Below are 17,099 nucleotides of genomic sequence, written 5' to 3' on the forward strand. Positions count from 1 at the left end.
GTGGCGACTAGTTGGAGGGGTGGTCAGCATGGCGGCTTGGCTTAACCGGATGTGACTGGCAACGTCACGTCCGTTACATATTACTATACATATATACCTTCCTATTAAATCACTCTTAAAACAAATCGCATCAAAATCCGTTGCGTAGTTTTAAAGATTTAAGCATACTTGGGACAGAGAAAGCGACTTTATTTTATACTATGTATTGATAATATATAATTTATTATATCAAATTTTATTTTATCTTATTTCAGGTGGGCATAGGCCCAGGCTCTGTCTGCACAACTAGAATAAAAACTGGAGTGGGCTATCCGCAATTATCTGCTGTGATCGAATGTGCAGACGCCGCTCACGGTCTAAAGGGACATATTATATCGGTGAGTTGATCTAAAACAGGTTGTGCTGCAGACGAAACCGCAGGCAATCGCATGTATTTCAATAGCTCGTGTATTATTTTGGCATTTAAGCTATGTTACTGCCAAGTATCGTCACAATCCGTTCAGCGGTTTTCGCGTGAAAGAGTATCATACATACACCTATGTACTTTACATTTATAAATATATGATAATAATAGGATAGGATGAAAATATTTGTGTCATATATGTAAGCTATAATATTTTTATCAATTGTCAAAGCATATGTAATATGTATATATATAGTATTTGGGTAATTATGAGGATTCATTCGATAAAGGATTAATTCGAAACAATGTTATATATATATAATTGTCTGCATATTATAAGCATACTTCAATCCGCAGTACACTGTTTACTTTATTTTTAAATAAATGATTAAGTTTCATCATCTAGATTATGTATGTTGTGACCTAGTTCCTAGGACTGTTAAGATTATATATTTACCCTGATATAAATCAGGGCATTAAAAAATTGAGTTAGACTCATTTGAGTGTTCCCCTCCACGGAAATCTTTAGTAAAAGGCGAAAGATTTATACGTTTTGAAGGGAAACCAGAGTAATTTTACACTACTCATTGAAATATTATGTGTGTTCCGTAAATAATTTCAATACCGCGATCTGACAAACTCCAACGACATCTAGTTCATACAAGGTCAAACTATTAATAAAATATTCGTAATATTAATGATGCTTTGAAAAAACGGTTTAGATTAAAGAATTTATAAATTAGTATGTACACTTCCCAGTTTAACGTTATTTCTCAAAATAGTATAATAATCGTTTATAATTAAAGTTTTTTACACAGGCGACATCTATCGGAGTTTTTAATAACTTGTAAAAGTCCCTTGAGAATGCTCAAAGCGTAGTTTCATTGTTACACTGTAGATGTCGCCACAAGTGATAGAGGTATCATATTGTAATGTCTGAATATTGTTGTTGAAGTTACATTATCATAAAACCGGTTAAAATACAGTTTATTATTAAAGTATACAATTACTATAGCGTCAAGCGCGTTTGCTCGCGAGTTGCTTAGCTTTTTTTTTATTTATATTGGCTGTAAAAAGATCTTATGAAAGAAAAACTTATGAGATTTTGGCTCAAAATAAGCAAATTTAACGGCTATTTAATACTCACGCATTTGATAGTACACACGAAAGTGTCGGCAGCTAGGGATTAAATATTTTAAAAACTTAAAAGCCTGCTCACCCGTGGAGAGTCGTTACGAGCAGCGAATAGTAGTATTTATAAAAAATTACATAAAATCCAAGTAAAATCTAAAAAAAATCACCTTAATGATAGAATCGATACTAAAATGTCTCACTTGCCCATGTATAGAGGATACGTAAAGCATTTCTTTATTCTGAGATCCTCATCCGGATAAATAGATAAATTCGTGAAAATATTGCATTGTCAATAATCCTTGATAAGTGTACAAATTTTAAATTCAATCTGTACGATTGAAGTGGGTCAAAATCGAGTCTTAAAGTTGGCTGCATACAAACATACAGGCGAAGCTAATAAAAGAGTGTTAAAATACAAAGTAAAAAATATAAATAGTATTCTAGAACTTTGTACTTTGTTTTTGTTTTTAACTATCTTCATTTCTCCCAGGACGGCGGCTGCACGTGCCCCGGCGATGTAGCCAAAGCGTTCGGCGCAGGCGCAGACTTCGTGATGGCGGGCGGCATGTTCGCGGGGCACGACCAGTGCGGCGGCGAGGTGGTCACCAAGCCTGATGGGAGGAAGGTCAAGCTGTTCTATGGGATGTCGTCATCCACGGCGATGCTGAAGCACTCTGGCGGGGTCGCGGAGTATCGGTCTTCGGAAGGTGAGGTTTTAATATGCTAGTAAAGTCTGCGAAATATGAAATAATTTATATTGGCATTAACCCAATATAAATTATTTCGATTTGAGGACAAATGAATGCAATAAAGTTTTCAGACGGTTTGGAAATTTCCTAAAGTAGGTAGATTTTTGGGGGTATTTTTGCCCAAAAATAGTGTGGTGAGATCCAAGCCTTATACATTATATATTAAAGTAAAGGAGAAATTAAAAATTGAATTTGACTTGAATATAAAATTACAGGCTACACTGATATTATAAAGAGAAACATTTTGTAATTTTGTATGCTTGTAACGTTTTCACGCACTAGACCAATTTGAAAACTTTCACTGCAAGTTCAATAAGTGACATAGGCTGTATAAGTACCACGGGCGAAGCCGAACGAACAGCTAATATTTTATAAGATAATAAATCGTAATTATATTTTTCATTTATACATTTATATTTAAAAAAAACTTACGCTTACCGTTCTGTATACGTATGTAAATTAGTATCTTGCTCAATACATCTCTCTCGTACAGGTAAGACGGTAGAAGTGGAATATAGAGGTGACGTAGGTGTGACAGTGAAGGATATCCTCGGCGGCCTCAGGTCCACCTGCACCTACGTGGGCGCCGCGAAGCTGCGGGAGCTGCCGCGAAGAGCCACGTTCATCAGATGTTGTAGGCAAGTAAACGACACCTTCTCTTAAATTATGCGCGCCTAGTACTTTACGCAGATTTTTACTTGATTTTAATTTTTTCTTTTTTTTTCGTATAGCGACTGTTATTTTTAAGTTTTTTTTGGTTCCTATAGTGATAGTTAGTGATCTGATTTTTGAGACAAAAAAGAATCTTCTATGCCGATAATATACTTGATGTTATTTTTGACATGGTGCTAAATTGTAACAATAGTTTTGATATGTTTGTTTATGAGACTAATTGTATCGTTTATTGATTATTCTATAGTTATTAAGATTTGCGATATTTATTCTAAACGCAATTATGGCAGCCTTTGAAATTGTTAAACACGTTTTAAACTATAAACAATATATACATATTGTAATTTGTATTGTAGAGCGTAATATCTGAATGCTATGTAGGCCTAGAAATTATAGATATAGATAGCTGAAATTTTCTAAAATTAAATTTTAATAATGTCCATTATATAATAGAATTGTCATAAACGTTAAAATTCTGCTTTCAAATTAATTATAGAACGTTATTTAATTTTTTAATTGAGTTTCCTTTTTTGAAAATCATTTATTTATGTATAAGGCGAAAGCACAATTACTTATTTTCGTTAAAATTAGTTGATAAGTTATTTAAGATGTGACATTTAAATGATCAAACAAAATAAAAGAAATAAATTAGCACGTGTTTTATTTATCTCCGTAAAACTGGATAGACTTTAAACTTGCCTTTCCTACAATCCGAGGCAGTACACATGGAGTTACCATTTGCCAAACAAAAACACATATTGCACTTGAGATGAAACGAACGACCTTTTGGACAAAGACTTCTATTTCTTAATTTAACTGGTACTATATCCATGGATATTGGTTTTGCGTTTTTACAAATCTTGGATGTACATACAACAGTCTCGCCATCAGCTAAACATCTACATTGATTGCAAATATCCCGATATGTATGGAGCGGTTCACAGTACCCATTTAGGCTTTTCACATCAGAACTTAAATCTTTAGCTGTTACCGTGCATGCCTTATCAGTGATACAGGTCTGTATTTTCACACCGTCTCTTTCTATGCAAGAACATAGCATACATCTCCATTCATATGTTGTTCCTAGAACGCAGTCTTGTTTGATTGTGTCTAAATTGCTACTTGCATTGCATGTTCTAACGGTACATTGAACTAATTTGGCGTTGCCTAAAGTTGTACATTTACATATGTTACAATCAATATTGAACTTTGTCCCTGGTTGACAATCTTCGTAGTCTAAAGGTGCAGGCACTGTTCTATATTTAGTTTTATTAGGAGTGTTAGTGTCTTCTATGGAATCTTTACTAAGGCATTTCTTTATTGTACATATTTTTCGCAAATCCTTATCGCAGTAACACAAATTGCAGCCAACTTTGAAGATTGATTTTTGACAGTTTGTTTGTTTTTCATGTCCAATCAGTTTTTGTTTCTTTTCTTTACACGGTTCGCAAATAAGTCTGTTATTCTTTAAGCACTTGCAGGTTTTGCAACCGAAAGAATACATGACATCCGGTTTACAAGTCGCGTAGATTTCTAAATCATCACGTATATCCTTGTCGCTTCTCACCACTTTATCAATATTGTCTAAAACTGGTTCTTGGTAACAGGTGGTGTTAGTGCATAGATTTGCGTCGAAAAAGCCTTCAGAACAGAAGCAGACATTGCAACCTACAAGGTAAAGTTTTGTTGGGGTACACGAGTAGTTAGCATCTGGTCGGGTTATCTCTGTGACTTCTACGGGGTGGAGTATTCGAAGGGCATCTCTGCAGATGGGGTTAGGCCAGTTTCCATCTTCTGTGCAGACGCAAAGCATGTCTTCGCGGCGATATTGGACTCCAGGAGAACAAGCAGAGGGAGTAGTACGCCAGACACCATGTCCTTCCATGCCAACATTTATAGTTTGAATGGCATCTGGAAAATGAAGAAGGAAGGAATGAAATCTTGAACTAGGTAGATCCATGTGATATTGAAATTTCATGCTATTTATATGACTGCACATGAAACACTATGAAATATTAATGTATGACAAATGGATACCTTGAAAATGTCCAAACATATCAACTTCCTTGCAGACTCTAGCCTTGCAGGTGTAGCGGTGGTTTTGATCGCACCAGCACCAATTGCAGTCGTTTAAAGCGACGTCGTGTTTCTTGCATTTTTCATCCCATAACGTTTTATGTAGGACTAAAGAATTTTTAATCTGTTATTGCCAAAAATATTATTCACAAATCTTTTCCTAGAATATGCTATATGTACTTGCTTAATTGCCTGTTATTTGTTTAGATTTACTTCTAAATCGGTATAAATAAATTTTGTATACAAGATTGGTAAATGTTCTTATTGACAAAGTATTAATTAAAGTATGCTAAGTTTTGTATGTTTTGATAATTTTTAAATGCTTTAAAATATTCAACCAATATGCACTGTGACGATGCTATTGTGTTGTGGTCCCTTTTCATCACCCTTCCCAATTTATTAATCCCATCGTCAATAATTTATTTATTCCCTGCCCAGAAATGCGGGCAACGATGGAGAAATAGCTTACCATCAGGCGAACCACTATGTACCCACTCAAAAAACGATTAATTCTTAAAAATCTATTCTATATGTGAGAAACATTTATATTTGTTATACGAGTCCAACGGTATAGTTATAGTATTATCTGTAGTTATAGAAATTTTAAATAGTTATTAGAAACAATTTATTCTCGCGTGACAAACGCTTTTTATGTACTTACATTTTTGATGCTGAAACGTAAATACTAAAACACAATGTACTACCAAAATAAGCAATATATCTATTACCATTTTGAAAATTAATATTTGATTATTTATGATTTATATTGTTATGGCTACAAAAATAATCATCGTTACTCTATGGAAATAAAAACTGAAACAAAATTAACTTTGGTACATAAATATTTTAATCAACCACGACTCCTTGCCTTGATTGTAATTCAATTACGCACGTAAAATTAATGCTTCTAGATGCATAGTTCACTTGTACAAAGAATCTTTCCGTTTTTCAAACAAAAACACTTCTTACAACCGCTGTTATACGTAATACCTGGTGTGCATTGTTTTTTATTATCAATCGACAGCATTGATTTTCTCATTTTTAAATTTAAAACTTTATTTATAATCTCTGGAAATTTAAATTCAGCCAACGAAGGTTCTTTACTCTTAACGCTCGTTTTAGCTAGAAGTTGGTGTGAAAAACCGTTATCTATAATTGAATTAATTCCGTCAGCATCCGAATCTAATTTCACATTTCTATTGAATTCGTCTGAATCTTCATAAGGTAGAACAGTAATGCCTACTTCTTTCTCTGAATATTCATAATCATTGTCAGAATCAGATTTGTCTCTATTTCGTCCAATATTTTTTTGGCCCAGAAGATTTATATCATTCCATATATCTTGGTCTAATTCATCTGTATGTACTCCCTTAGTAGTTGTTCGCACTTTTCTGATATTCCTCCCAATTTTTCTGAGCCGTTTCTTTTTACTGCTATGTCTTGGAGTGTTTCCTTCTGCAGCAAGCTCTGACACTTCTTGCAATAAATTAGGACCGCATACTGTAAAATCGAATTTGCCTAGAAGAAGCTTCTGTGGATCGTTATTACTGTTACATATTAACTTATTTTTAACGACACAATAGCATAACTGGCAAGGTTCTGTTGAATACCAGGTCCCCGGTTCGCAACTTCCATTGACATTATACGTTCTTCTCGATTCTTCTAGGTTCACTCGAGTATTTTCACACTTTCTTTTTGTACACATATCATTATTTATATTTCCTTTATCATCACATCGGCAAACGTTACATCCTACGGTTACATAGGAATATGGTTCACATATTTTACTTGTATTTTCTAGAAGAAAGATAATTCAAATTATTTTAATTGTAAGTAGACGAAACCATGTCTTAAATTATATCAATAATTACCTGTTTTCCTATATTCAAACAAACATAATAATGTGAATATTATAAATGGCCGTCCTAACATCATGCGCCAATTCGTTCTGATATTTTTGATACTAGTTCACTTCAGCCTTGGAATCTAATCATGTTCACGCTTCAATAAAATTTACTGCCACTACTCCTCGATTAATTAATTATTTGTCAACTAGAAACCTTAGAGCTTGTAAGTCAATTAAATGTTTTTAAATAATGAATAGAAAGATTCCGTTTATCTCGATTCCTATATACATGAGGATGTTACTCTAAAACGGAAGATGTTTTAGGAGGCCTTATATGGGATTTAGAGGTTTAAAATAAATGCAAAGATTTTCCTTCATAAATATGCAGTTTATGCACACATGTAATTATAAATTACAAAACCACACCTATTTCTTCCTTTATAAAAAGTCAAATCAACATAAGCAGAATTATTTATCTAGGATTTTTAGAATAAAACGAATATTTTAAAGAAATATAAGTTTATTTTTATGCAAAAAGGAGGGTCTCTGAGCATCTGCGCAGTATTCATGTTCACTTTTGAAACAATGTTCTTCTATAACGACGAGGCCACTGGCTCTCTCTTCACAGCTACAAATGAAGCATTTGTCCATTATTTTACCAACTTTGTCACACCGGTACTTTGTGTGCTCGTGTGTAACTTCAAGTACTAATGTATCATTTATTTTCATTCCAGTCGATGCAGAGTTGTTTGTACTATTTGCTGTAATAAGAAGTACTGTTTTAATTTTTTTTAGAACTGTTTAAATCTTGAAACTAAATATTCAAATTAAGTATATCAATTTAATTATTTTCATTACAATAATTCCGAGAGAGGCATTACAAAATATAAATCAAAATATAAATTGACATTAAATATTCGTAGACGTCATTATTGAAATAATTTGTAAAATTCTAGAAAATACAATGTAATACCTTCAATCCTTCGACCCATTGGTAAATAATTATAACCGGGAAAAGCCTCTTCGCAATGAACAGAATTTGGTAAAGGACGACAAAATAAATTTATGTTTCCCATATAAGGACAAATACATTGTTTACATCTGCAAAAATATTTGATAAACAGCACTGGAAAAATATTCAGTCAAACTTAGAGTCAAAGTTCAACTTAGATATGGATTCAAACAGCAAATTACAGAATTGCAACATCTCTGAAAAGGAATGTTTTAAATAAAATAAAAGTGATATAATAATAAAAAAAGCTCTATAGAACTTTTTTTACCCTTTCGAACATTTACAGCATGCAATGCAATGAATTAGAAAAGGCACACAGCTGAGGCAGATTTTAGTTGACTCAAACTGCTATTAATACTAAGAGAATGATAAAATATAATACCTTACAAAGTACATGGATCCAGGAGTGCAGTCTTTTCTCTCGGGGGCCATTTTTATTTTATACTCCATACATTGAGCTAATTCAAATCTTCTGACACGGTTATGAGTGACAGAATTAATATCACTGTCTGGGCCAGTTACCTGTTTGTACAAATTCCGTGTTAATTAATTATTCTGATGCAATATCTATGATGATCTGAATAAAAAATACTGTTAATATCACGAAGTGTTCAAATGTTAAAAGAAATTACCGATAGCTTATTCTTTGAAACAGCAGTTGGTAAATTTTCCTGAGCCTTATCACACGCGATAGCTTCGCAAGAAGCATACATTTTTAAACCCATATCTGGACAAACACAAATTTTACAGTCATTAGTAAATTCTTCACCTGGAAAGCAGTGATCTAGAGTCCTTACTTTTGCGTTGTTAACTTTATTTTGCAATAAAGTTTGGGATAGTTTGAATTGGTTCCATGGAGCGACACCACAGGTGTGCTCTGTACAGGCCTTGTCAGTTTTGTCTCCATTCGGTGGGCAAACACAAACATTACAGACATCAGTGAAGAGATGACCGGGCGCACAATCATTAGATCTTAGAAAATTTTTCTCGCAATGATTTTTAGTACATTTTGCAACGTTTTTTATGCCATCTCGGGGGCAAAAGCAGATGTTACAATCGACCTCGTAATAAGCAAGTGGTTCGCATGTGAATCTATCCATGCCTATTGTTTTATCTTCTTCCTCCTCTTCATAGCAATTATTTCTGGTACAAGCACGTTCTTTAAGTATTCCGCTTTCGGGACAAATACAGAAATTACATTTGACCTTAGATATCGATCCAGGTATGCAAGTTCCATCAGAATAAACATTGTTTACGGGAAGGACTCGAGTCTTGTGTGCCGCCTGTATGGTGTTTTTAGCTATACAATCATCATAAGTGCACCACTTGTAGTCTATCACCCCGCTTCTAGAGCAATAACATACATTACAGTCGAACTGAACGTATGTGCCTGGTTCACATTCAGTACCATTATTTATTTCATCCCCATGTTCACTTCTAATATGTAATGAAGTTTCTATCTTTGTGTAAGAAATGCATGATTTAGAACTTTTGTGTCCAGTTTCGGGACATAGACAGTATTTATCGTTTTCATTATACACAAAATTTGGTTTACAAATTTCTTCATGTTCCAATTCATTTACATCAGAAAGTTCGTACAAACTTTCGTTAACAACTTTTTCGAGAATGTGTAATTTGCTTTCATGACTGCATTTGTTCCTGCAATAACTGCTATTAGTTAAACCATTTTGGGGGCAGAAACATTCAATACAAATAGGAACAACTTCACCAGGACTACAGTTATTTCTCTTCTGATTATTCTGATATTTTGAGGTCGTTGGACAATCAAGTTCTGTACATTTTCTTTCATTTATAGTGCCGTTCATATTACACTCGCAATAAAGACATTTTGATGTCATAAAAGAGAAAGGAGTACATGAGATACCATTGATTTCTAAACTCCGAAAAATTGGTGTGGTTTTATTGCAAGGAACATCTCTGCATAAATGTTCATCTCGATTTCCACTTTCGGAGCATAAACATATGTTACAGTTATTCCTGTAATATGTTCCTGGTTTGCACTTCCTAATTTGCTTTGTTGTTTGACATTTCTCAACACATTTATTGATAACGAAAACTCCATTTTCTGAACACAAGCAATGTATGCAAGGGAAAATGTACATTACATTTGGTATGCAATAGTTGTTCTTGACCATTTGGAAATCCGAAGTATTCTCTTCAAGCGGACAAGATGCGTCTTTTGTGCAATGTGCCTCTGCAGATATACCGGAAGCCGGGCATGTACATAGACTACAGTTAATATAGTAGGACCTGAAGGGAGTACATTTCACATCATATGCGAGTAAGCTCTGATGACTCTCCAAGCAATAAGCATTTGTGCACGAAAACTGTCCATTCTCTAGACACATGCAACGGTTACAACCATCTCGGATAACCTGACCAATTTGACAGCTATGCCGTCTCTGTATTTTTGTGCAGCTAGCATCATTCCAAAAACCAATATTATTGCAGTAGCATAAATAGTTATTCAGTATGAATTGAGTGTTTGGAACGCACGTACCTATAGATAAAGGTGAATAAGAAATAAATTATGAAAATATTAAACGTGAGAAATAAATAATCATGTACTTACGTAAACTGGTTATATGATATGGAAACTGTGATAGTAAAGTTAAAAATATCACGGACATACGTATTTTCATAATGTGAAGTGTAACACTAATAAATGGACTATGCAAGGAAGATTCAATATTAAAAATCTATGGATTAATTTCACGCTTATAGTACTGTAAGATTAAAAAGTTCCATGCTTTATATTCAGTTTTTTATTTTTCCGCATACCTGAGTTTTTAGTTGGAAATTAATTAGCTAGAAAGGCTTTTTAAATCAAGCAGATGATTGAAATTGTTTGATAAGACGGAGCAATTAAGCAGTGTTGCATTCTTTACTACAAATTGATTTTGCTAAGCTATAATCATAAAAAATTAATCCCCTCTCACTGTCCTTTCTTCTTTCTTTTCTTCTCTCTAACAGTCATATAGAGTTATATATATTGTTAAAAAAAAAAATCACAAAGTAGTTTTTACATGTATAAATGCTAATCTGAATGTAATTTAAATGGCGTAAATTACACAGGCAAAAGATTTTATTGACTATCACCAATTCTCTCTTTACGTAATATATATTATTATGTAGGTACTATTAATAACAAAAAGGGCTACAGATCAACTAAATAAAGAGAAAACAACAGTTGTTAATTAGGCATCTAACGAAAGTTATTCTCGTTCCAATATTTATAAAAACCATTGATAATTGATAATAAGATTCGTAAAGAGCGCAATGATATTATTTATTAAACTTAAACAGTCACTATTTACAGTTAAACGTAAAATCACAGTCCTTGTTGCTCTAGTTCTGTTACTTGTTTATGGAGTTTGACTACTTGAGCGTAATTGAGACAAGCTTTCTGAGTACATCTCAACGTAGCATCCGGCTGACAATAACATTGGTTGCATTGAACCCTGAAATGATATGAATGTATGAGGAGATTGGAAGGAATTATTTATTATCCTTGTTTGAATAAATCTGACAGTTTTTGTGTTTGTTTCGTACTTATAATAAAAAATAACAATAATTCTTAGAATAAATCAGCAAAAACAATTCAATAGAGAACAATATTATATTTTAAATTTGCTAGGTTTAGAGTAGAAGTGGGATTAATTATTTGTTTATTTATATATTTAATAAGTAAATAATTAGTTTTTAAACTTCTTCATTCGGTGCCTCAAACACACCCCAAACAGGCTTTTTTTTATTAAAACATTCTGATTTATAAAGCGATTCCATGTTATAACAAAAAATTAACTCGATAAGTCTCTCTTCGGGTCTTCCACGCAGACCTTCACAGGGCTCGGGGTGACTGTGCGAGGCGATGGCCCCTTACAGTGGTTGCAAAGCCGCCTACAACTACAGACGGGAAACTGGGTGTGACCGACCAGTCGAAGGTGTAATGTCCGAGGGGAAGCCTGCGGTAGTGCGATCGAGTCCCCGCGATATCGCGGGTGATCTGCGGACTGCTAGAAAGCTTTGTTTGAGCAACAACAATATAATCTTACGTATACATCATCCCTGGTATGCACTTTTCTTTCTGCAAATTGAGAGCTAAAGGCATTTTGTGAGAATTCCCTGATAATCTCTCACGCTCCTCACATTTAGGTATTGATTTGCATTTGGTGATGTTTTTCACACATTTACACTGTACGCAGCCACGTGTTTCATCTTTATTGCATTGCTTTCCTGAAATGTTTATTCGAAATGAGAGATTTTATAACTTACTATGTAGATGCTCGTCCCGACTCCGCCCAAGATTCCTGTTATATCCCAAGGGGGCATTTAATCGGGATAAAAAGTATCCTATCACCCAAGTCAGCTTATACACTGTCTGTATAACAAATTTCATCAAAACCCGTTCTTTAATTTCAGCGTGATTGACAACAATTTTAATATTTATGTGATAACCCGTCAGTTAATATAGAGATTAGCAGAGGTCACTTCATATATAATTTTTTCAACTGTTTAAATACTTTTTAAGTAAAATTACGATAATTGGCGATATTTTAAAAGTTGGTTATGGTGAGATGCGATATAAATATTTAAAAGTAAAATTGTTGGGTATATTTATTTTTGTACATATATTTTGTTCTTTTAGCTTCACCTGAATGTTGGCATTATATACAAGATGTAACCAACTTCTTTATATTTGATTTTGACCAACTCTTTCAGATTTAATTTAAACCTTGCACACTTATCAAGGATCGGTAACGATACAATAATTTCATGAGTTCATCTTATCCTGATTAAGATCGCCGGTATTAAATAATTTTCTGATATGTCTGCTCTGTGAGACAATTTAGCTAATTTAATTAAAGAATATGTCTATAATAATCATTGAAACATATTTTATTAATTAATAAACTTAGTATTTTTATAATTGATATTAAACAGTAAATTTACAATAATATAAGGTTCTTGATTCTATAACATTAATAAGTACTTGTCTCTATGGTCACTTACCAGAACGTTTCTTCGCATCAAGTCTCGACAAAGCCTCATGAGACACGCAGAGCTTATTTTCACATAAGAGGTTATTGGCTTCCCGGCACAAACACCCATTACATGCGATGCGGTACATTTTTCCAGGAACACATTTATCAGATAAATGCTTTATAACATCAAAATTAGTGACATCTTCCGGCTTGAAGGGAAACTTTTTGTAGGAGTATTTCGATTTCTTTACTAAAAATTATAAGAAATAGGATAGTTTAGATTTTTTTTTCAACATACTTTTTCGTTTTTAGTGTTAAATAGGATATTTTACAAATGCAAAAATGTTATTTATATAATATTAAATAATTTATTCAACATCATACATTGTTTAGTGCGTTTCTACGATAGATTATGACATTAATCCATGCTAAAGAATTTGCTCTGAATTACCACTAAAAAAATTCACTACCACACTATATAATATTATAAGTGTTAAAGTTTGTTCGTTTAGATGTTTGCCCTTCAATCACGCTGAAACGACTGAATGAATTTTGTTTGAATTTGGTATATTGACAAGGCATGAGCTGATTTGGGTGATAGGATACTTTTTATCCAGATTAAATGCATATCCGGGCGGAGGCGAAACGAGTGTCTAGTAAATCCTACTATCCTACTATCCTATTAACTTCCTACTAATATTTTAGATGCAAAAGTATGTAAAGATGTGTGTGTGTTTGTTGCTCTTTTACGCAAAAACTACTGAACTGATTGCAGTGAAATTTGGTACATAGACAGTTGGATAACTGGAATAACATATAGACATCTTTTTATCCCGATATTCCTACAGGATACGGAGTCACGCGGGTAAAACCGCGGGGCGCAGCTGGTGATATACTTACAAGATTTCCTTTCCTCACACGTGCCCGTACAATTCAAACCCTTCTTGTCATTACAGAAGCATGTCTGACAGAGCCTTTCGTAGAACTTTCCAGGGACACAATCTTCATTTCCTTCGAATTGTGGAATCTTACCATGCAACATATCCCCACTTCTTCCGATAGCTTTAGCCCATTTTGCCTTATGCGTTGGATGTTTCTGTATATGATCTTTCATAGTTTCAACGAATTCTTGTTTTATGCAGGCCATTTTTGTACATAGGAGCGTGCTGTTTTCACTACATCGACATGTGTTACAATCAGACTTATAAAGATGACCAGGTACACAGCTCTGGAACTCGTGTATTTCTGGCAGATGTTGATTTCTCGCTAAAATTATACTTATATGTGAAAATGATTGTCTTTGTTTATGGCGATCACATAAATATTTAAAATTAATGAAACGTACTTTTGTTTAATCGAATACGAGGTATATCAAGAAATTAAAGTATTTTCTACTTTAATTAAATTTGCTTGGATTATAAGTAATAGATTATTTTTGTTGGATGATGGATGATTGAATAAGAATTTCTATTGTTTACTTTAACTTAGGAATTATTACGATACCATTATTTAAACTCCATGGATTTAGTGGCGATCAAATATATTAAACGATATAATACAACTATAGGTACGTAAAGGAAACATTTAACAGATCTAATTGTTTATTTTCCTACTTCTAAAGTATCTTTTAACATTAAGCTCCTGTTCAAAGCTAAACCGTCCAATATATAATCTCCCAGACAAATCATTGTAGTACAGGTCAATTCTTTATCAGGAGTACACAAACACGTGTTACATTTCAATCTATATTTCTGACCAGGTATACACGTTTCGTTCTCATTTTCAACTTCTGGTAACTCAGTATTTATATCATTAGCGCTCCTTATATTTGGTTTTACTTCACAGTTTTTCATCGTACAAACCATTTTTCTATTATCATCGCAAATGCAATGGTTGCAATCATTATAATACTCTCTGTGTGGAGTACATTTATCATTAGCAGTGTATTTCATATTCGTTATTGCTTTCACTTTATCCGTTTTTAATTCTTGAATCAATTCTTTATTTATTTTAGTGCACAATGTATCGATGTAATAATTCACGTCGCTACATACACAGATTTCGTCTCGTGTACGTAAGACATCCCCAAATTTGCAGGTGTCAGCTTTACTACCAATTTTACAATTGCGATTTGTGCATAATGAACCTTGAATGAAGCCCGAACTATGACATAGGCATATGTTGCAATCCATTAAATATAGCTTATTAGGTTTGCAAGTGACGTTGGTCTTTAAGTAGCTGAATATAAGGGCTTTATCGCTATGAAGTGTGCTGAAGATTTTCCTACAGTTTTCTGCGATCCATCGTGATTTGTTGGAACATTTGCAGATTGTGTGATCTTTCTTGTACGTCATGTTTGGCTTGCATTCTTTTCCAATTAGTGCTGGTTTTTCTGGAACATTCATATTACATGCATTTTTTACAACTCGTTAATTTATTGAAGTGAACAAACCTGATGCAACGGAAAAAACGACAGGTAAGAGACACAAATACAAAAATGTTTAGAATGAAGCCGGCAAAGAATGAGACAGAAATATACGTACTATTTTATATATATTTATCTCATTCTTTTGTCGATTTACTGAACTTTCACTTATATAAAAAGGTGTGTGTGCGATTCACACACACCTTTTTTTGTAATTTAAAATAGTTTCTTTGCATATCCTTTGGATTAGGTAGTAAAAGATTTTGTTATTTTATTATTTCATTTAATATATGTCATAAAGAGAGATGTTAAAAAAATAGTTTAGTGTTGAAGAAACAATAACAGAAGCAACCTCAAGCACAGTAACCGAAAATTCGAAGGCTGGACTGAATTTAGAAATCTGTCATCCTGCATGTCGGTAGTGTGTATGTGGTAGTGTCCCTATTTTCCGTTCTACTTTTCCCGCGCCCAACTGGCCTGGTGTACCCCAAACAAAAAGATTAGAAAGTATTGTAGGTTGCTTAAAAAAATTAAGAAAATCGATCAATGAAAAAAACGTGAAATCCATACCTTTAGGGTTTGGTTTACATATTTCAGATGCCGACGTCGAAGTGCAAGTATTAATTTGTTTTATTTTATGGAATAAAAAGAGATGTAAAGTGAAGATCCGTGTTGTGGTGTGGAGAAGATGCACAAACCTCTGCTTAACTATTTAATTTCCTTCTACGGACAACTAGGTGATTTCTATGTTTTGTCAGACCGAGACATTCCCTTGATTTTACTATACTTAACTAATATACCAAGTAGAGAAAAGGGAGAGAAGTATTTTTTTAGTTAAAAAGAATCCGTTTTATCGATTATAAGCTACATACCAGGTTTTACACACTTGACAGGTCGACAGACGAATATTCCATCGGTATTGCATAAGCAAACCAGACAATTGCCTCTAGCAACATCGCTGGGTACGCATTTGGTGATGGGTTTTGGAAACCAAATTGAAGCTGATGAATTGAACGATTTAGCTGCAAAATAATCCAGAACACATGAAGGATTTTTTTTAAACAATCGAATACTAAAATAAGCAAACAGCAAATGAATAACATTAAGCAACATTTCAATATAAAAAAAAAAAATCATTCTGTATGTGGACAATTCTCTTCTCTTACGTGTTGATGAAATTTAGGTAACAAATACTTAAATGACATGTCTGATGCAAATATAACTTTTTAGAAATAAAGAACATTAGAAAACTCGTCAAATAAATAAAATTTGTCAAACACTAAATTCAGATAAAGAAAACAAAAAAAAAAAACTTACGTTTAGATTTATTGTGCGATGACCATCCTAATGGCACTGGTGAAAAACAATTCTTTTTTATCAAGCACATTTTAACACTTATTAAATCATTTTACAGCTGTTTATTTATATTGCTATTTATAATTATTCGATTAATTTATGCATTTAAAATTTTTAGTTTTCAAAGTCGCAGTGTGGTTAAATAAAATAAAATTCTTTCAGATCGTCTTCCGATTTCAGTTTATCTAGTTTGATATAATATTATAAAATACTATGCTTTCCTAAGAAAAAATTGTCAAGCACAATCCAATCCAATCCAAAAAATTTTGGATGTTTCCAAACAAGACTCAAAATATATTTCATATTTGTCGATTATATGAAACGTAATAAAATGTCATGAAGAAATACAAAACAATTTCGCTAAAACAATACTTACATAATATGGCCTGAACGTTACATATAATACAAATCACGAGAAGT

General features: G+C 33.2%; 3 protein-coding genes and 1 non-coding gene across 4 annotated transcripts in view; 1 reads left to right on the plus strand and 3 right to left on the minus strand.

Moving 5' to 3' along the window:
* Positions 1-3,609, plus strand: part of LOC119836975 (GMP reductase 1-like) — a 19,583-nt gene extending 15,974 nt beyond the window's left edge. Inside the window, exons 6-8 of the mRNA XM_038362449.1 lie at positions 255-377; positions 2,028-2,244; positions 2,780-3,609. Coding sequence (XP_038218377.1) covers positions 255-377; positions 2,028-2,244; positions 2,780-2,949 — 510 coding nt within the window. The 3' untranslated portion in view covers positions 2,950-3,609. The remainder of the gene's footprint in view (positions 1-254; positions 378-2,027; positions 2,245-2,779) is intronic.
* LOC119837230 lies at positions 859-976 on the minus strand. The gene has a single exon (XR_005288138.1). It is a non-coding gene; the product is annotated as a U5 spliceosomal RNA (small nuclear RNA).
* Positions 3,610-11,219: 7,610 nt separating the features above from the next.
* LOC119837172 lies at positions 11,220-14,045 on the minus strand. The gene is made up of 4 exons (XM_038362696.1): positions 13,799-14,045; positions 12,927-13,148; positions 11,969-12,149; positions 11,220-11,374 (listed from the first exon to the last, which is right to left on the minus strand). Exons 1-4 carry the CDS (start codon positions 14,043-14,045, stop codon positions 11,245-11,247), a joined length of 780 nt encoding a protein of 259 aa, XP_038218624.1. The 3' UTR covers positions 11,220-11,244.
* A 454-nt stretch (positions 14,046-14,499) lies between these two features.
* On the minus strand, positions 14,500-16,323 carry LOC119837174 (pacifastin-like protease inhibitor cvp4). Its single transcript, XM_038362697.1, has 2 exons — positions 16,196-16,323; positions 14,500-15,290 (listed from the first exon to the last, which is right to left on the minus strand). The coding sequence occupies exon 2, from the start codon at positions 15,250-15,252 to the stop codon at positions 14,500-14,502; it is 753 nt and encodes a 250-aa protein (XP_038218625.1). The 5' UTR covers positions 15,253-15,290; positions 16,196-16,323.
* Between the last annotated feature and the right edge of the window lie 776 nt (positions 16,324-17,099).

Source organism: Zerene cesonia, chromosome 26, assembly GCF_012273895.1.
Source record: "Zerene cesonia ecotype Mississippi chromosome 26, Zerene_cesonia_1.1, whole genome shotgun sequence".
NCBI lineage: Eukaryota > Metazoa > Arthropoda > Insecta > Lepidoptera > Pieridae > Zerene > Zerene cesonia.